The 22059-nt window shown below is 38.1% G+C and overlaps 1 protein-coding gene across 1 annotated transcript; it reads right to left on the bottom strand.

Moving 5' to 3' along the window:
* Nucleotides 1-12313: 12313 nt before the first annotated feature.
* LOC107803536 (uncharacterized) lies at nt 12314-21550 on the bottom strand. The gene is made up of 4 exons (XM_075223132.1): nt 20904-21550; nt 14276-14725; nt 13034-13346; nt 12314-12708 (listed from the first exon to the last, which is right to left on the bottom strand). The coding sequence occupies exons 1-4, from the start codon at nt 21321-21323 to the stop codon at nt 12572-12574; spliced, it is 1320 nt and encodes a 439-aa protein (XP_075079233.1). The 5' UTR covers nt 21324-21550; the 3' UTR covers nt 12314-12571.
* Nucleotides 21551-22059: the final 509 nt, after the last annotated feature.

Below are 22059 nucleotides of genomic sequence, written 5' to 3' on the forward strand. Positions count from 1 at the left end.
CATGACCACCAGCCTGGCATGGCACTCCCTAACCCCCCTCTACTGCACTTGCACTCACTCCTAGAACTTAAGTTCTTCCCCTCTCTTGTGAGCCTTGCTTTGGGATCCATGAGCTCCCTCTGAACTTGGACACCTGAGGGTTGGCCCTTCCACACTGCACTATAACTCTTTCTAATTAAAATTTTGGGTGTAAGCACCGCCTGGAGTTCTCGAAACTCCTTGGATCTCTGAAACACCATAGATAAGAGAAGGCTTTGGAAATCTGGATCTCGGAAATGGCTCAATCTCATATTGTTAGATACTAAGTCTGAATTAAGGTGCTCGGAAGTAGCTGTAATTTCTGATGTATTTTTATTTCTGTCTTATTTTTGGTATGTAATAATTTGTATAAACTCGGGGATCTAGTGAAAAGGGGAGGGGATTTACTTTTATGCACAAGAGGGTAGAAACCATGCCTATAGGACTTTTACTGTTAATCTATGCAATCTCACAAGTAGAAACCATGCTTATAGGATCTAACTTTCTGATTTCTGCAACTATGCATATAGATACCATGCCTATAGGGATTTGCATTTCTGCATTTATAATGACATTAGGCAAACCGTTAGGTTTAATGATAAGCCAGCATATAGATATCATGTTTGTAAGGCTGTTAACGTTTGAAAGGTATTAAAATCAGTAACTTATAGAGATCATGCCTATAGGAACTTCAAATCGGAATTGTTTCACTTGTCTAAAACAGTACTGACCCTTTTTGCTAAAACAAGCGACTTTCTGCACGTTTTCTGAACCCTTAAAATTTTTCTTGCAACCAAACCAGTGCATCTTTTTCCTTCTTGATAAATATTCTCAAATCAGCGCATATTTTCTGAAAACTTACTGCTTTCCTGATAATTTGACAAACATTTTTGGTAAATCAATCTGAATTCACTTCTTTATACTTATCTGATAAACCTTTTGAATTAGTCTGCAATTCAGTTCTTTTGTTAAAACTCGGCAATTCTTTTTCTTAAACAAGTATGTTTTCTGAAACTCATTTTATACCATTTTCTTTTTATTAAGTCTGCAATCTTTTCTGAAACTTATCTTATTCTGCAACTCCTTTACAATCAGTAGTTCTGTCCCACGTTTAAGGTAAAGTTGACTAATTAAAGTGGCTCAGTCTTTGACAACTGCATTCGAGCCTAATGCGGATTTCCTGTCTAAAAATATGAGTTAAACCAGTCCGTTTATTGCTTTAATTTTTAAAGACCAAACCAGTACATGTGAGACATGCTAAACCCTATGGCTTATCTGATTTAAGGAGGTTTACTTGAGCCTTACTTGCTTATCTGCCTCCACTTTTACTTGTATTATGTGTTTTGATTGACGCCTTAGTATTTTGTCCTTTGAAACTCTCAAAAGTCCCTAAAATCCCTTTCCCTTTAGGATTAGTAGTCCTAAGTGCCTCCGGGACTGATAGGAGTGGGACGGGTACTAACATGCAATAAGTAACGAAACTTTTCGCGCTTTAATAGCTTAACAAGGTGGGAAAGGTAGAATATGGATATGATGACCGGTGCGCTAATATCACGTGCGACCCCTCTTCTGAGGAGTGATTGTTGGATATTGCATTGATGTGATTCATATTAATCGTAAACCTAGGACCCCCTCCCTTTATGTGCTTTCATCTCTTCTTGTAAAACTATTCAAATCTTTCTTTTATAAATTTTTGCCCTCTCTACTTACCTTCAAAAGTTTCAACCTAATTGCAATGTTATATGCGAATCCTTATTTGAGCCTTGATTGTTTACTTGTAAAGTCACAATTGTAACATGGCCGGGAACCACACTAGTGGATCTTGAGAGGTGCCTAACACCTTCCCCTCGATATAATTTCTAGCCCTTACCCGAACTCTGGCTTTCCAACTCAAACTCTTCTAAAAAGTGTCCTAATGCACTATAATCATTAGGTGGCGACTCTTCAACTACTAAACCCAATTCTCGAAAAAGAATAGAGTTGTCCTTCCCAATGTCGTATACCCGATTTCTAACCCCACGGTTAGAGAAAAAGGGGGCATCGACAGCTACTACAACCGCCATGATTCTTCTCTATAGGAGTCAACGGATGAAAGTTTATGTTTGTCCTTTGAATTAATTTCTTTAGGTATGATTTAGCCATTTATTAAAGTTTATAATTTTGTATTTGTTAAGTTCTGTTATTCTGCTTGAAAGGGAAGACGTTGGTAGTTGGCACAAATTTGTCAAGGTGGTTGTGATGATTATTTTTAGATTTGAGGTACTTTTACTAATTAATGAGTTATTTGGGTAGTATTTAATCTAGTTCGGCCCTTTGATTGTCTTAGAAACTAGAAAATTAGTTTAAAAAGTATTATTGTATTTTAGTTTGGACCAATTTGATTAAATGAATAGTTGGGTAAAAGAAATTCTACGTCATGCTAAATAAAAATGATGATCGTATGGCCCTCGTTTAATTAATTTGGTTTAATCTTTAGAATTCGAGACGTGCCATTTAGCAAATTTTTCTATGGCCCTCGCGAAGTTAAGAATGCGTAGTTGCTTTAGGCGCGTTATCTTAATAATATTACCTTCATAAACTCGGGTGCACATTTATGTGACCCAAATCCAAATCTTAACAACGTTGAATAAAATGTGTTTCGGATTGCGGGTGCATTTCATGTGGCGCGGTCCAAAGACATGTTTTAGATAGCGTTGAAATCTTCCTTAAAATAATTAAAAGTGATTTAAAGTTAAAATGCACATAGGTTTAAAAGTATTTTAAAATCAGATAATTAGACCAATGATAATAGTTGAGAGACCGTGCTAGAACCACGGAACTCGAGAATGCCTAACACCTTCTCCCGAGTTAACAGAATTCCTTACCCGGATTTCTGGTTCGCGGACTGTAATACAGAGTCAATCTTGTCCTCAATTCGGGATTCTAAACCGGTGACTTGGGACACCATAAATTATTCCCAAGTGGCGACTCTGAATATTTTAAATAAATAATCCCGTTTCGATTGTCACTTTAAGTTGGAAAAAAACTCCCTTATATACTCCCTTCCGGGGGGTGTAGGAAAAAGGAGGTGTGACAGTGAGCACCTCAAAGCCACTAGAGCTTCTGCATATGGATCTATGTGGGCCTATGGGAGTGCAAAGCAGAGGAGGAAAAAGATACATTTTTGTGATAGTGGATGACTACTCCAGATTCACATGGACTTTGTTTCTCAGAACCAAAGATGAAACTGTTGAGGTGTTTGTGGCCTTTGTGAAGAAAATCTAGGTGAAGATGGAATCTAGAGTCGCATGCATTAGATCAGATCATGGGACAGAATTTGACAATGTCAAATTTGATGATTCTGCAATGAAAATGGCATCACTCATAACTTCTCAGATCCCAGAACACCCCAGCAAAATGGAGTACTAGAAAGGAAGAACATAACTCTGGAAGAAATGGCAAGAACAATGCTGGTCGGCAGTGGAATTGCAAAGAACTTCTGGGTTGAAGCTGTTAACACTGCCTGCTACCTGGTGAACAGGTGTATGATCAGATCACTTCTGAACAAAAGCCCGTATGAATTTTTGAATGGAAGGAAACCCAACCTGACTCACCTAAGAACATTTGGGTGCAGATGTTATGTTCTCAACAATAGAAATGATCAGCTTGGTAAATTCGATGCCAAGAGTGATGAAGGAATATTTCTGGGCTACTCTTCTCAAAGCAAGGCTTACAAGATATATAATAAGCGAACTCAATGTGTTGAGGAAAGTGTCTATGTTATTTTTGATGAGTCTTATCCATCCTGTGAGAAGAGTGCTGAGGAAGATCAAGATGGAGAACCCTTACTAGTCCCTGGTGAAGTCATTAACATGAAAAATGGAAAGACAGATATGATGAGTCAAGTAAATGAGCTAAATGAAAAAAATGCTGCCTCATCTTCAATAGAACCAAACACTTCAATTACAATCACTGAAGCTGAAGAAATAGTAGTTGATGCAATTCAGGGAACTCCACTAGCACCTAAGAGAAGGACAGAGGAAAATCAGCCAAACATACCCTCTTCCTCTCAGAATGAACCTCAGGCATCATTATTACACCAAAGCTCTCATCCAATGGACAACATTATTACTCCTCTAGATTCCAGAGTACAAGACAGGTCAAGAGCCAGAAATTCACTTGCCTTCTCAGCCTTTCTCTCCCAAATAGAACCCAAAAATATTAAGGAAGCCTTGAAAGATGCAGACTGGATTACAACCATGCAAGACGAGCTACATCAGTTTGAGAGAAACAATGTGTGGCACCTGGTACCTAGACCCCCAGATTGAACCATTATAGGAACAGAAAAAAGTTCGATGAACATGGAATTACCACAAGGAACAAGTCCAGACTAGTGGTCCAAGGCTACAGTCAAGAGGAAGGGATTGACTATGATGAAACATTTTCTCCAATGGCTCACATTGAAGCTATTAGAATTCTAATCGCTTTTGCATCTCATATGGAATTCACCTTGTTCCAAATAGATGTCAAGAGTACATTTTTGAATGGACTCCTTAAGGAAGAAGTCTATGTGAATCAACTCTCAGGTTTGAATGTCATGAGTAACCTGAATATGTGTTTAAACTTGACAAAGCTTTGTACGGGCTAAAGCAGGCTCCTCGAGATTGGTATGAAAGGTTGTCAAAGTTCCTCTTGGAAAATGGCTTTAAAAGAGGGAAAATTGACAACACTCTTTTCTTAAAGAAAACGAGGAAGGAACCTGCTCATTGCTCAGGTCTATGTTGATGATATCATTTTTGGAGCAACAGTTGATTCTTTGTGTGAATAATTTGCAAAACTCATGGGAAGCGAATTTGAAATGAGCATGATGGGGGAACTGAACTTCTTCTTAGGTCTTCAAGTAAAACAGTCCCCAAAGGGTATATCCATTTGTCAGCAAAAATATATCAGGGAGCTCTTGACGAGGTTTGACATGGAAGCATCAAAGGTGATAGACACTCCCATTGCTACTGCCACTCGACTGGACATGGATGAAACTGGATCTTCTGTGAATCAAACCATTTATAGAGGCATTATTGGGTCTCTCCTCTATCTCACTGCCATCAGACCTGATATTGTTTTTAGTGTAGGGTTGTGTGCAAAGTTTCAATCAAATCCCAAGGAAGTTCACTTGAAGGCTGCCAAAAGAATACTAATATATCTCAAAGGAACACAGGAGATGGTGCTATATTATCCGTCAGGTGACAGTTTTAATCTGATTGGGTATGCTGATGCAAATTATGTAGGTTATCTTGTGGACAGGAAAAGCACTTCTGGAATGGCTCACTTCTTAGGTTCATGTCTTATCTCTTGGGGCACAAGGAAGCAAAATTCAGTGGCTCTTTCAATAACTGAAGCTGAATATATAGTTGCAGCATCCTGCTGTGCTCAACTTTTATGGATCAAGCAGCAATTGGAGGACTTAGGGGTACTCACTGAGAGTGTGCCCCTTCTATGTGACAACACCAGTGCACTCGACATGGCCAAGAATCCAGTTCATTACAAAAAGACAAAACATATTGATGTGAGGCATCACTTTCTGAGGGACAATGTGGAGAAAGGGCTGATATGTATGAAGTTCTGTAGCACAGAAGATCAAATTGCAGACATTTTCACCAAGGCGCTAAGTAGGGAACAGTTTGAAAGAAATAAAGTGAAGTTGGGGCTTTTAAAGCCCAATTGAGAACCTGATTCTTCTTTATCTGGCTATGAAAATTACCTTCAAGAAATAACTGACTAAAAGTGTTTTATGGCCATGTGTAACTCACTTCAATACCATTGCAGGTAAACACGCATGATGAGTATAGAAGCTGTAGATGCAGTGCATGAATGATAAAAGAGGATTGATTCTTTCAAATAAAAGGTTAAGAACCTTGTTCTTGTAAGGTTAGTAGTTCTGTGCATCCTTTAATACACGTTTTAAAAAGGGTACAAAACACAACTTCCATGTCATTCAACTTTTTAGATCCTGTTGTCACATCTCTTCATTTCAAATCATTCCATCTCCCTCTGAAACATTGCAATTCGCCACGCCCAACCGCTGTTTCAGAACCGATGCCTATTCCTCTCTCTTCATGATTATCCTCTCCTCTTAAAAACCCTTTTTTCTCCTCTTCCTGACCATAAGTCTTACATTAGAATTTCCCAAAAGCATCATCACACCATTTTTTCAATGGCTGAGACAACTTCCGATCTCCTTGTCTCAGTCGTAACTACTACTAATCAACCTATGGAGCTTTCCGCTACCACTGAGCCTTCCTCACCCACTATTACTCCTACTGCTACAGTCACACCTCACCCAGTTTCTCAGTCTCTTCCTAATTTTGAAACCCTTAAAACTGCTGCTCCATCCTCCCTATTGTCTGAGGCTCCCACCAGTCAAAGACCAAGTGGAGAACAAGGTCAAAACCCTGAGGTCACAGAGAGTTCTACCATCGTTGCTACCGATTCCATAGTGGTAGTAGCACCATTTAAGGAAGAGAAAAATGTTGTAACCATGTTTGTGGTGTCTGCTGATGGTGTACTATATGATATCATCTCTTAGAAAAATGAGGTATAAGGTGTGGGGGATGAAGGGGCCATTGTAACTGTTGAAGGGTATGCACTAGCAGATACTACTGGGGCATCACATGAGGAACCTGATCCCTCTCCGGAGGACCCAGGTCAGGGCTATCATTCCCAGGACAGTTCTGTTCCTGCATTCGCTGATATGCCCTTGGAAATTCAAGTACCTGAAATGAGATCCAGTGATTAAGAAGACCTAGATAATGTGGCTCTTGATGCATTCATAAGTAATATAAGGGTTGTGTCCACCCTTGAGTCTGAAACCAAACGATCTACTACCATGCTTCAAGTTAAGGTGGCCTACGATTTTGCCCTTCAAAAGAGAAAGAAGATTAGTAAGAAGAAAAGGAGAAAGTTGGTGAAAGAAAGTGTACCTGTAAGTGATGAGGCGATCCCTGTAGTATACGTGGAAGAGGAAACCCCAGATGAACCCGGTTCACTTGTTAGACGGTCTTCGAAAAAGAAGAAGCCTGCTTCAATAGAGAAGGGGTCAACCTCTAGGTCCAAGATGAAGGAGGTGGTGAGTGAGTTCTCGATGCCTGATGAGGATGTGTTAGTCAAATCCAAGGGAAAAGGGAAATTCAGTGGAGAGAAGTCCGACAAATGCAAGTCTGAAATTTTTGAAGAACCTGGTTCTGTGAAGAGAATGAGAAGTGAAGTCAGCCTTGGCTCTGAACGCCTGAGGCATCAAAAAGTTCTGCTGGGTCGTACATTTGACCCAACAATCTCTGAGATTGCTGGTATGCGCCATATTCTGGAAATGGTCGAGTTTCAACGCTGGGCGCATCTATTTCAAATTGATGCACCTAAGGTATATGAGGATGAGGTACAAAGCTTCTTTGCTAGCCTCTTTCCCGTTGAGACTAACCACATTTGTTCTTTGGTCAATGGAGTAGACATTGTGTTCGATGTAAAGTTGCTTGGAGAGATTCTTAAAGTTCCTACAGCTGGTGTGTCCAGTGTAAAAGATGTGTGTCAGTTTAACTTCAAAAATGACGTGGTAAAAGACAATGCAAACCAGAAGGGGGACCAGATCCATAAGAAACTGCTACTCCCTGTCTATTAGCTGCTATTCGAATTGGTTAACAAAGTTCTATTGCCTCGAGTTGAGAGGAGGTCAGTGACTTCTAAGTCTGACCTGTTCTTGATGGAGCAACTGGACAGTTTTATTTCTGTGAGTCTGCCTGCTATTATGATTGAACACATGTAAAAGATTGACACCTTCAAAAATGGCAATCATGGCCTTCCTTATGGGTTCCTGCTTACTCAAGTGTTCAAATTCTTTGAAGTACCACTGGGGACAGGCAAGGTGGGGACTAGGAAGCAGACTTTCTCCTAGACAACCTTGGAAGAATGCAAGTGCATAGAAAAGAATGGGGGGGGGGTAGGAAGTAGATCAACCGTCTCACAGCTTATTAATGCTCAGAACAGTGCAACTAAGGAAATTTGGAAGGCCAAGAATGCTATCATAGAAGGTCAGCAAGCCCAAGGGGTTCCGGTGTCAAATGATGAAGTAGCTCGTTTGACAAAGGAGAATGTTGATCTCAGGGCGCAAGTAGAGAACCTGAAAGCAAAACTGCTCAATGAGCAAAAGTCGGACCTCGTTCTCCAAACGCTTGTTGCAGCTTCCAAGCCCTTTACTCCTAGTGCCCCCTAAGTACCCCTTTAGTGACCAGTTTCTGGAAATGTTTGTGAAATTTTCTTTGATGTTTTGGCAAATGTTTTTGTTTTCTTTTTTTTATGAGGTTGGGATGAAACACTACTGCTCCCATTTTAACAAGTCCAATATTGCTTTTGCTTTTTCAAAGCAAAGGCATATTAAAGTTTTATTAATATCAATCCTTGTTTTATTATGTCACTACTTTATTTCCGTGTTTCTATTCTCTATCATGCTTGTGTGCATATATGTGGCATGAGTTAGCTTAGTTGGACTTCTTTGTGCTGTTATTTTGTCTGTGTTTTTTAATGATGCCAAAAGGGAAAAAATAATATGGCCGTCAACTCAGGGGGAACACATGTGTCACGAAAGGGCATAAAGTTAAGGGGAACCTGTGTTCCCTTGTTACTTAATCTGGTTCTTACTGCTCTAAATCCACTCTATAAATGTTAAGTTTGTCATCATCAAAAAAAGGGAAATTGATAGGTTTTAAATGTTCTTGCCTTATGTTTTGATGATCTAACAAACTTACTGTTAAGAACCAGATAGGGAACCTAACCTACTCAGATTATACTGCAAACTTAACGGATTCCAGCTAAAGGTGAACTGCTACAGCTTCAGGAGCTAGGAACCCAAACAAGGATCTGATACCCTTGTAGTTTCCTCATCGCAATACAAAATTAATTGGACACAGTTGGAAACGAAGTGACTGACTGCACTGTTTCTGCCGCACTGCACTGTTTCCAGTGCCCACTCATTCTCTGACCAACTAAAGTGCTCGCATCATTTCAAGTGATGTAATCCAAGTGTACCTACAATGGTTTTATACAAAACATCACTTGAATGTTTCAGTTTCTCATTCAAGCTTCTTACCAAAACAGAGAAATCAATCCTCACAAGCTTGAAGAACAAATTTGAACGCAACTACGGGCCAGTTCCAAAAGTTAGCTTGTTGTTGTCCTAGTTGAGTTGTAACTTTGTGATTGTACTTATTGTATCTCCTAAATTGCTTAGCTAGAAGCGTTTGATTAGGAATCCTCTTGTAAATCCGTAAACTCCTTGAGTTTATATTGTGACTAGGTTTAGTCATAAGCAAAAGTCTTTGTAACTGTAGAGTAACAAAGTGGCTTGTGGTGAGAGCATCACAAGTTAGTAAAAGCCTTTGTAACTAGGAAGTCACAAAGTGGCTTGTGGTAAGAGTACCACAAGTTAGTTGAGTAAATTCTTTGTAATGGAGTCATTGCAAAGTGACTTGTAATAGGTTTTTTACAAGTTAGTGAAGTTGAAAGCCTATAGGTGTAGGTCGTGGTTTTTTGATCCCCTGTGTGGGATTTTTTCACGTAAAAATCCTCTGCCTTATTTACGTACTGCTTTATTAGCATTCTCAGTAGAATCTCGTAGAGGACCAAGTATTCTACTGTTTGGTGGACTCACACAAACTAACAATTGGGGTCTCCTTTATATAGAAGGGGAAAACCCTAATATGGTACATTTCAAATTATGGCAAAGAATTCTATTGGTACACCTGTATAACAACATAGTACGAACTTGTGCTATTTCGTACAGATCTTATCCCTTAACTTATACCCTGACCCACGTGTTCTTGAAAAATTCCCGCTCTTTCTTGAGTGTCATCGAAAATGTACTGCCCTCGAGGCAGATCATGGCGATTGGTGATTGGCGGGTCTTCGATTTGCTCCCCCGAGGTATGTATTTTCCAGCCAGATCTGGTCTTTACTTCATGCTACCCCGAACTTGAGCCTGAGGTTTCGTTCGGTACTCGAAATCGAGCTCTCCGATCTCGACCGTATACAATAACATAGGGAGTAACTCTTTTAGTTGGCAAATTTTAGTAAACGGGAAAAAGGGCCACAACTTTGAGCAATCGAGATATGAATGCACTTGGCTATACTTATTTCAAGTGCACTTGCTCTTGTCGCATCTAAGTTTGACAATGAAATAATTAATTTTATACATATTTTTGACTATCGAATGTAAATTATTTCTGGCGCCGAACTAAAAGTAATAAATAGGCTCATATCAATTGCTTAAACTAAAAATATTCTCTCTCTCTCTCTATATATATACCTACTAGGAAAAGCAAATAATAAATCCTGACGACTATTTATGTAAATTATTTTTGTCCTTTAATTTGTCGATTTTAGTGGTACTGTCAAAATATTCATAGGCGAGAAAAAACTTTTTGATCATGTCATGATCACAAATATAAGAGCGGCAAAAAACATGCGTAAATAACATCATCTTTCCTCTTACAGATACAGTACAGGGAGCAACACTATTTGACATTGGGGAAAAAAAATTAGAAATAGCCAAATTTATAATTGGTATTGTAAAACTGTCACAGTTATAAAAGTAATCAGAATTTAGCCATTTTTTATGTAAAGATAAAATCTGAACAAAAATGTCCTTAAAATTTCGAAAATATTCCAGCATAATATACTTGAGTTTGAATTTTTTACATATGAGCTTCCAACATAATGTGCTGGAATTTCATAATGTGCTGGAGTCCCAACAAAATATGCTAGAACTTTATACGCAAGAGCTCCATAATCCAGTATATTATACTGAAACTTTTCATATACTGAAGTTCCAACATAATATGCTGAAAGTTTATACGCACGAGCTCCATAATCCAGCATATTATGCTGCAACTTTCTGTGTTTCAGCAAAATAGTGGCTATTTTTCAATGATTTTACAAATGCTGATTATTTTTTTAATTATCAGTCCGAAAACTGACTAGCCTATACTATTATCACGACATGGAGGGATGGGAAGGATTTGCACAAATATCCCTTTTAGGCCACTATTTAGATTTTGTCCTCATTTTAAAAAGTGTGCATTTACATCTATACCCGCTTTTTGGGTCACGTTTTAACTTGCGTCCGCTTTGCAAAAAAAATTGCAAGCGTACCCACTTTTTCGCGTAACTTCAGCATACGGGGCTGAAGTAGCAAAGACAATCACGCAAAACTTCAGCATTCTAGTAGACGGGACTGAAGTAGCAAGTGTGCTGAAGTTTTTATTTGTAATGCTGAACTTAAGCATAGTAGCTGAAGTTTTGTTCTCTATTTGCTGAAGTTTTTGTTTGTAATTGTTGAAGTTTTTGTTTTTGTAACTGGCGAACTTCAGAGCTGAAGTTTTTGTTTTGTAACTAGCGAACTTCAGCTCTGGAGTTGAAGTTTTTGTTTTTGTAACAGGCGAACTTCAGCTTTAGAGCTGAAGTTTTTGTTTTGTAACTGGCGAACTTCAACTCTAGAGCTGAAGTTTTTGTTTTGTAACTGCCGAAGAGCTGAAGTTTTTGTTTGTAACTGGCGAACTTCAGCCTTCTTCGAGTTGAAGTTTTAACTGACTTTCCATATGATTCGATGTCAATTTGGTTTGATTAGATTGCCTCCTTCAAATGGTGTTAACTTGATAATCAAAGACAGTATCCTTTAAAACTAGAAGTTAGGAAGTTTCTCTGTTGGATACTTTTCCACTGCCACTGGTTGCCCATTTAATTTCTTCTTATTTATTTGTTCATGTTTAACCTTTTTCAGTTCTATTGGCTTACTGTGGGTCTTGAATACCTTGTTTTTCTCAGGTCTTTTGGAATTATAAAACAGTTTGACAGCATCACCAAAAAACATTTGGTAAGGAAGCTTTGAATTTCTTCTAATGGAACTATCGGATTGAGGACGGATATAACTTTGAGGAGGAGAATGATGATGAGAAAGGGACTGAAGTTTAAAAAGTGAGTACAAATTTACGTGCAAATATAGCTCTCGGGAAATTATCTTCCGCACAACATTAGCTCGGTTCTAATGTTTGCCCATCTAATTTCCAGTTTGACCCCAAAACATTAAATTGTGTACTAACATTTGCAATAAATTACAAAATATTAGACTGTGGCCGACCGTTTTTTATAAGATTTTCAGTTTGATGAAAAGGATCTTTAGACCGCGATCTAAAATGTCAGTTGCAAGCGAAATAAAAAGAAAACTATTTTACATGAAGGGACAAGCGGCAACAATTTCGCCGTAAACACAAGAGCATGAAAAAAAACATGGAAATTACATCAATCTTTCACCTTATAGATCCAGTACAAGAGCAACATTATCTGATCCAGATCGCCAATAAGACAAGGAAATAAATACGATTACCATACAAAATTGAATAAACAAATAACTCTATACATGCTCGCTCTCAACGGATATGTTACACTCTAAAACAATTCTACATTCCACATGTTATACTTTAGACAATAGCACAAGTAAATAACAAAACTCCCTTTCAATTCTGTACCCAATGATTCAAGAAATGCCAATAGTTTTCCCAAGCAACCAGAGCACCAGCGCGAGTTCTATACCAAAAATGGTGTGAAGATAACTTCTGTCCAGCATAAAGCCATATAGAGTAACTCCTGCTCTATTGTTCTCAAAATATGTCACTGCACCACAAGCGACAAATCAAATCATCGTTAGTTGATTCGAACAATACAATATTACAGAATTTTACTAGTACTACTGCCCATTTCTCGAATGAAAAAAATAAGCAATGTTATTCAAAGTTATCACTTCGTCACTTGAAGAGATGAAGCAATAAGAAGCGAAGTATGTGTTTCAATGACACACAAAGTGATTCCATCAAGAATAGATTTGATAGCTTCTTTGAATCTCAACTTTGATGAGATGGACTAATATCGACAAAAATGGTGTCAAGATAGCGATTTGTTTTTGAAAGGTAAGCACAAAAACGAAGTGAAAGAAGCATACCTAGTGCCTGCCTTTTCTGGAATGAAATAGTGCTATAGGCATAAGAGGGGACAAATTGTGTATTGTCAAGCTCATCTTCTTCATCTCCGACATCGTCAGCATCAGATGATCCTTGAGAACTCACAGGGAAAACTTGGTTGCTGACTATTTGAGAAATTGGAGGAGTTTCACCCTCAACTGAATCGAAAGAGTCTATTGTTGCGCACACATGCCACTTAGCTGCTAAGCATGTAACAGCTTGTGCTTTATGAGTAATCCTCACTGCACTTCTCAACAGTATCAAAAGCCCAGCAAGAAGGCTGACAGAACACAGCTGCATATCAAGAAGAAGAAATAAGTAATGATTCCGGGAAGAAATAGGCAAAAAGACTAAGGCTCTCGTGATAGAAATTTGATATGAAGTAAAAAGAAAAATAAAGAAACAAAAGAAGGCTTGTGGCTTGACATTATCACTTTCTCAAAAGAAGAGTGATAGTCCGACTTTACGGATAACAGACAATGCTCTTCTAGGATACAACAAGCCTATTACCAGTTGTCTTGAAAAGTGTGTGGTTTGAAGTGCAATTTTGGGGAATTCTATCCTTCCGAATTTAAACAAACAAACAACATACTCATTATTATCCCACACTGTGGGATCCTTTCAAATTTAACTTTAAATAACAAGGACAGTAATTATTATTATTACTATTACTAAGTTAAATAAAAAGGAGTCTTCCTAAATTTCAAATCTCTGTGAAATATGATGACAGAATTAAGAGAGAATTGAAGCAATTAGCAGTTAAACTTCCGATTGTCTGATTGGCAGATTATGGTAGCACCATTTGTTGGTTAACTATAGAGCTGCATAGCTGAAAATTGGCTCTGCAGTACCATTTACTGGAACATCTCCAAACTGTCTCAAGACATTACTCTTGAAAGCTCATTACATGACACTTCATCGGTATAACAAACTGCACACCATCCCACACTAGAGGGATTAAAAATTGTACATGGTTATAAATTTAGTGTATTTGCTCTGTTGTTAGAAATGCTTGGATAGTGAAGTACAACATTAATTACTGTATACTATCAAGAAAAATATGTGATCAATGACCAAGTGCAACGGTAAGTCATAGTCATTGACTTCGTTTATCAAAGAGGTATCAAGCAAAGAAATGCTAGGAATTTCTTTGAAATAATTAAAAAATGAAACACAAGATCCTACATTTGACAAAAAAAAAAGGAGCAGTTGAGAAGCCATACCGCAAGTTCACCACTCTTGTAGATATGAAGATCAGAACTTGATCTTGTGCTCATGAAAAGGGAGGCAAATTGACTTGCTGTGATGAATACCAATGCCAACACGATAAACCTACGATACCTATGGCTAATGATCCTTAAGTGCCTCCTGATTCTGAGGTGCTCTCTCAACACTGACTCAACATCAGAATCCACATGGAAGACCTGAGCAAAATCTTGTAATCGGAGAATCTGAAGGTAACAGATCAAGCGGAAAAGGACACACACTAGGAAGAACACGGTCGTCCTATAAAGCCAGGAGCTCAGCTCCAGAATGCACGCGACAGTGTCACTCACAATGACATTACCTAAGAAGGGGATTTGGGTTCCACCTGAACTGTACCACCAAATCTTGTATATGCTTTCAGCAGCAAAACATGGCAGCACAAAAATGAATAGGATCTTCAATGATCTCTGCATATCGACAAAACGGTCACTGTTATGTCATGTTGTTCAATCTATAATTTCACACCAATTTCAAGCTAGAAACCAAATGGCGATCAATATATCAATAAATATCGCCATTAGTGAATAGCAGCTCTATTTTGTTTTGTTGATCTTGAATTTGTTTTATTAGTGGATAAGGATTTGGAAGAACTGATTTTAGGATTATTATGAGAGATTTCTTTTAAAAATGAATAGGATCACAACATTGAAGATATTAACTTTCATAAAAGAGGTCACCAAAACATGGTTTATTCACCAGTTTTACAACTACAACAATGATTAACTAGTATGATCAGTTATACCATCAGCAAGATTTGTCCTTTCTTTCTTTAGGAAAAATAAAAACAGTAATGATTTTTCCTTTTTACAACAAATTTATTCTAGAAGAAAGTTACGATTTTGAGGCCTCTTACCGTGGCGGAGCCACAATTTTCACCAAGAGGTGTCAAAATATAAAAAATCAGATATACCGAAAAGTCAAAGGAAGTCAACATATAGTAAATATACATAAAACCAAAAAAGTATCTAGCAATACAGTGTAATTTTCCGGCGAAGGGATGTCGATTGACACCCCTCGGTTGAATGTGACTCCGCCACTGGCCTCTTAGTTACACAATCATTTGGAGCGTCTTACATTCCATCAATTCAGTCACTTTCCAATAGCATAATCTGTTTTCTTATAATACTAGAAGCTAAAAATTTAAAGCCACAACAACAACATATCCAGTGTATTTCACAAGTGGAGTCTGGGAGGATGGCATGTATGTGTTGCGGAAGCCAAATGTATATAGTGTGAATAAGTCACAACTACTATACCAAAAATTATGACAGCCACCAAATAATAAATAAGACAATAAAACAACAATAAAGGAAACACCAGAATTTACGAGGTTCGGCTAATTTTGCCTACTCCTCGGACACAACCAATATTTTATTCCACTCCAAAAATACAAGTGAAATAATACTAAAGAGAGAAGATACAAATGCCTTAAACAGATGAGAAGGCAAATGAGAGGTGTGTTTAAATCCTAAACATTAAGCCTTCTTTTATAGGGGGAAAATCCCCCCAAACTTAACTCCCAACCGATGTGGGACTTTGGCATTTTGCCAAACTTCAACAAATCTCCACCTTGGCAAAATTCCACATTTTCAATTCTCTCTCAATAACAAATTTTGGTTGTGTCTTCATCTTCAATCTTCAGTGTTCAACAATGTTGATCAAATCCAAACAATGTTGAAACTTGATCGCAGTCACCACCTTAGTTAGCATATCAGCAGGATTCTCCGTAGTATGAATTTTCTTCACTGTGACTCCTCCTTCTTCTATGATTTCTCGTACGAAATGATACCGAACATCAATATGCTTCGTCCTTGCATGATAAACTTGGTTCTTCGCTAATTGAATAGCACTTTGACTATCACAAAAAATTGTGATACCTTTTTGTTCAACACCAAGCTCCTTTAGCAATCCTTGAAGCCAAATTGCCTCCTTCACAGCCTCTGTAATAGCCATGTACTCTGCCTCTGTTGTAGACAAAGCAACTGTTGACTGCAAAGTAGACTTCCAACTAACTGGTGCTTTTGCAAAAGTAAACACATAACCAGTAGTTGATCTTCGTTTGTCCAGATCACCCGCAAAATCTGAGTCACAATATCCAACTACAGACTGATTGTCTTCCTGCTCAAAAACTAACCCGACATCTACAGTATTATGAATATACCGTAGAATCCACTTCACAGCTTGCCAATGCTCCTTCCCTGGATTGTGCGTATATCTGCTAATAACTCCAACAGCTTGTGAAATGTCAGGCCTTGTGCAAACCATTGCATACATCAAGCTACCAACAGCATTTGCGTATGGTACCTTTGACATATACTTTCGTTCAGCTTCATCCATTGGCGACATAGTAGTACTTAGCTTAAAATGGGAAGCAAGTGGAGTACTAACTGGCTTAGTCTTGTCATCTATGCCAAAACGTTGAAGTACTCTCTTCAAATATTCCTTTTGAGATAAACAGAGTTTCTTTGAACGTCTATCTCTTATTATCTCCATGCCAAGAATTTTCTTTGCCTCACCCAAATCTTTCATCTCGAACTCCTTCTTCAGTTGATTCTTCAATTTATCAATTTCTTCCGAATTCTTGGAAGCTATCAACATATCATCAACATATAGGAGAAGATATACAAAGGAACCATCTTTAAGCTTGTGCAAATACACATAATGATCGTATTTGCTTCTCTTGTACCCTTGTCGCAACATAAACTCGTCAAATTGTTTGTACCATTGTCTAGAAGATTGTTTCAATCCGTACAACAATTTTTCAAGTTTGCATACCATATTTTCTTTTCCAGCAACTTTGAATCCTTCTGGCTGAGTCATGTAGATTTCCTCCTCCAAGTTTCCATGTAAAAACGCAGTTTTTACATCCATCTGAACTAGTTCCAAATCCAATTGTGCTACCAAAGCCAACATAATTCTAATGGAGGAATGTTTTACAACTGGAGAAAATACTTCATTGTAATCAATTCCCTCCTTTTGAGCATATCCTTTGGCCACCAATCTTGCTTTGTAGCGAACATCTACTTGGTTAGGAAATCTTTCCTTCTTTGCAAATACCCATTTGCACCCAATTGCTTTCTTTCCCTTCGGGAGATTGGCCAATCTCCATGTATGATTCTGATGAAGGGACTGTATTTCATCATTCATGGCAATCCTCCACTTATATTCTTCTGAACTTTGGACTGCGTCTTCATAAGTGATAGGAACATCATCAGCTACAATTGAGGTTGCACAAGCAACCGTCTCTATGAGGCGAACAGGTTTCGTTATTGTTCTTTTTGGCCTGCTGGTTGCTATTGATTCAAGTTGTTGTTGAGGTTCCTGAGTTGGAATCTCCTCTACTGGCTCTTCTTCCAGAGGGTAATCTTCATTTGTTTCCTCCTCTGCTTCTTGTGTAGGAAAAATAAATTTTCCCTCAAACTCCACCTGCTTAGAAGCACCTTTATTTTGTTTGGTGTCTTCTGTTACCTTATTTACCATAGCAGATTCATCAAAGGTAACATCCCTGCTGAATATTACTTTCTTTGTCATAGGACACCATAAGCGATATCCTTTGACTCCAGAAGTAATTCCCATAAAAATAGCCTTATTTGCCCTTGGATCCAATTTTGACTCCGTCACATGATAATATGCAGTTGAGCCAAACACGTGCAAAGAGTCATAATCTAAAGCAGACTTTCCATACCATTTTTCAAATGGTGTCTTGCCATCAATAGCAGCAGATGGTAAGCGATTAATGAGGTGGCATGCATATGTAACTGCCTCAGCCCAAAATTCTTTGCCCAAGCCAGCATTGGACAACATACACCGTAACTTCTCCAGCAAGGTCCGGTTCATACGTTCAGCCACTCCATTCTGTTGTGGTGTATGTCTGACAGTGAAGTGTCGGACGATGCCATCATTTTGACAAACCTTATTGAAATGATCATTTTTGTATTCACCTCCATTGTCTGTGCGAATACACTTGATCCTCTTGCCTGTTTGATTCTTCACCATCGTCTTCCATTTGAGAAAAATTTCCAGCACTTCATCTTTGTTTTTCATTGTATACACCCACACTCTTCGAGAAAAATCATCAACAAAGATTACAAAATAGTGCTTCCCACCCAATAAAGGTGTTTTGGAAGGACCCCAAACATCAGAGTGTACATAATCCAAAATGCCTTTAGTATTATGGATCGCTGTACCAAATTTAACCCTTGTCTGTTTCCCTTTAACACAATGCTCACAAAACTCCAAGTTGCAAGCCTTTACTCCTTTTAACAATCCTTGATCTGATAGAGTTTTCAAGGATTTTCCTCCAGCATGTCCCAAGCGCATGTGTCATAGCTTGGTTGCTTCTGCCTCTTTGTCGTCACTGGATGTCACTGTCGCTGTCCCAATAACTGTACTGCCACAATAGCGGTACATATTATTATTCTTCCGATTAGCCTTCATTACCACTAGTGCACCGGAGCATACTCTCATCACTCCATTTTCTGCAATGATTTTGAACCCTTTGATTCTAGGGCTCCCACAGAGATAAGATTCTTCTTCAAGTCTGGTACATATCGAACATCTGTTAATGTTCTGATCATTCCATCGTGATTCCTTAATCGTATTGAACCAATGCCATATGAGGTAAGAAGGCTGTTATCCGCTGTGTGGATGACTCCATATTCTCCTTCTTAAAATTCCACAAACCAGTCCCTGTTGGGACACATATGATGGCTACAAGCCGAGTCCATCAACCATATGTCTGATGATGTTAATGACTCTGTTGTAACTAATGAGAAGTCTGAATCATCACAATCAGCTACATTTAAATCCATAATGGCCTTTCCATTGTTATGTTTGGCCTTATTCTTCAACTTCAGACAGTCTTTCTTCCAGTGCCCCTTTTCTCGACAAAAGGCACATTCATCTTTGCTGGGTCTGGATCTTGACTTGGATCTTCCCTTCTTTGTCCTCATTTGATTTTGAGGACGACCCCTCACAAATAGTGCTTCTCCTTCTCCGCCCTTCTGTTTTTCTCGCTTTCTTTGTTCATAGCTGTACAAAGCCGAACAAACTTCTCTAAGAGAAACTTCGTCATTTCCATGGAGTAGAGTAGTTTCAAGGTGCTCGTACTCATCAGGAAGTGACGCCAACAACATCAAGGCCAAGTCACCATCATCATAAGTTGTATCCATATTTTGCAAATCTGTGACCAACTTATTGAAACTGGTGATATGTTCATTCATCGTGGTACCAGGAACATAGGTGAAGTGAAACAGTCTCTTCTTCATGTACAATTTATTTTGACTGTTTTTCTTCAAAAATTTATCCTCCAGTGCTTTCCATAATTTACTTGCAGAAGTTTTCTTTGTGTATGGATATTTCTGCTCTCTAGCAAGGTAGGATCGAATGGTACCGCAAGCAACACGGTTGATAATTCTCCAATCTTCTTCTCCAATAACATCTGGTTTCTTTTCTTCAATGGTCAGATCTAGCCCTTGTTGAAAAAGGACATCTAGAACCTCGCCTTGCCACATCCCAAAATGTCCGGACCCGTCAAATATTTCTACCGCAAATTTCGCATTTGACACAATTCTTGTCATAAGCGAAGATGCCAATGATGACGTATTGTTGACACTTGATGTAGATTCTTCTTGTTTATTGTCTCCCATCTTTGACACAAATATTATTTAATAGCTGACGACACAAATCAAGATTATTTCCTTTCTAATGTGGAAGATCAGACTAAGCTGCAACCACAGAGCATACTCAGACATAACCTTGACTCAGTTACCAAGATAAATCTTTTCTGATGTGGAAGATCAGACTATGCTGCAACCACAGAGCATACTTAGACAGTACCTTGGCTCTGATACCAATTGTTGCGGAAGCCAAATGTATATAGTGTGAATAAGTCACAACTACTATACCAAAAATTATGACAGGCACCAAATAATAAATAAGACAATAAAACAACAATAAAGGAAACACCAGAATTTACGAGGTTCGGCTAATTTTGCCTACTCCTCGGACACAACCAATATTTTATTCCACTCCAAAAATACAAGTGAAATAATACTAAAGAGAGAAGATACAAATGCCTTAAACAGATGAGAAGGCAAATGAGAGGTGTGTTTAAATCCTAAACATTAAGCCTTGTTTTATAGGGGGAAATCCCCCCAAAACTTAACTCCCAACCGATGTGGGACTTTGGCATTTTGCCAAACTTCAACAGTATGCAAACCTTACCCTAGGTTGTGGTAGAGAGGATATTTTCGAAAAGACCATCGGTTAAGGTAAGCATAGTAATCATCAGTGGGTAGATATATTATAAGGAAAAAAGATTTAGAAAAAGAGATCATGTCAATCACTAGTGAGTAGATACATTTGGGGTAAAAATTCAATCTATAGTTAAGTTTGTTAAATTTAAATACGGAAACAGGGGATCCCTCTGCGTTTTAGACTGTCAAATCATCAACATATTCATAATCTGATTGTCAAAATCTGTCATTTTTCAGCAAATTTACAGAAAGCAAATCAGCTAATTTTGACTGAAATTGAGGAAAAAAGATTTTTAAGAGAGAGAATGATAAGAAAGAGAAAACGCACATGGAGCTGTTGCATGTATCCTTTTCTGACAGTCTCACTCTCATCACAAAGCTTATCAAGGAACAAGAACCTACGCAGCCCAAATTTCTTAACAAACCCAGATAGACATATGAAGGAGAGAGCAGCAACGCCACTGAGAGACAACTGAACAACGTTGTCATAAGGCCGATCGTGAGTAGCATCACAATCGGCACAAGCCAAAAGGAAATGGGAGAGACAAGGTACAATAATTGTAAAAACTATGAAAACAAACCAAGAAAGACAAGTAGACCAAGTATCAGATTGATCTACACACATCCACTTTAGCCATCTCCTAAAACTGCGCAATTCGTCGTACGCATGAGATTTGCTACGATTATATGCTATACTTTTGGGCAGTAAAGATTGGCTTTGGCTTTGGTTTTGGGTTGCATCTCCCATTGATGAAAATTAGTGAGAAATTTTATTACAGAGGTAGCGCCGGAATTGGCGGGTCTGGTCAGAAGTTTGATGATGTTTTATGGAGTTGAAATATTGGAGAGAAATTGAAGGTTTATATAGGGTGGGTTGGGGGGGGGGGGGGTCCGAAGTAGTATTGTACACTTGATATAGAGATACACAACACTACAGCTGAGACTAATTTTGGAAACTAGCGAGAAATCTGAAATGATTGATCGTGATTCCGCCACTATAGATGTTTTGTTGTGGTTTCCAACAATTTTTGTGTCGATTTTGACTTCTTTTTTTTGTTTTGTGTCAAGTTTGAACTATGTTCAATTTAAATATAGAGATATGTATAGGGTGAAATCATAGAGGCTATTCTAACTTGCTTGAAATTAAAGTTTAGTTGTTACTATTACTGTTTATAAAATCTCTTTTTAAATGTATTTTGCTAGTCTTTTAGAGTTTAGACGTCACAATTACTATTTTTTAGTAGAAAATATAAATGTTATACAATCATAGCTCTCTATAATAATATTCTTATATAATAGTACTTCTCTATAAAAATTAAATTTTTCCGGAATTAAATCTCATGTTCTATTATAGTATATGTTTTTTATAACAATAATTTGCTATAACATTCAAAAATATCCGAAATAAACAAGGTTATTATAGAGAGATTTGACTGTATTAGCTTATTGTAGGGTAAAATCCTTGGAAGGTGTATATAATGTAA

Source organism: Nicotiana tabacum, chromosome 10 (assembly GCF_000715075.1).
Source record: "Nicotiana tabacum cultivar K326 chromosome 10, ASM71507v2, whole genome shotgun sequence".
Classification (NCBI taxonomy): Eukaryota; Viridiplantae; Streptophyta; class Magnoliopsida; order Solanales; family Solanaceae; genus Nicotiana; species Nicotiana tabacum.

Coding starts and splice junctions, on each gene's coding strand:
- LOC107803536 (XM_075223132.1), bottom strand. CDS start 21,323: ATGGGAGATGCAACCCAAAACCAAAGCCAAAGCCAATCTTTACTGCCC. Junction 13,347..14,275: donor ACAAGAGTGGTGAACTTGCG/GTATGGCTTCTC, acceptor CTTGATATGCAG/CTGTGTTCTGTCAGCCTTCT. Junction 12,709..13,033: donor CCAGAAAAGGCAGGCACTAG/GTATGCTTCTTT, acceptor CTTGTGGTGCAG/TGACATATTTTGAGAACAAT.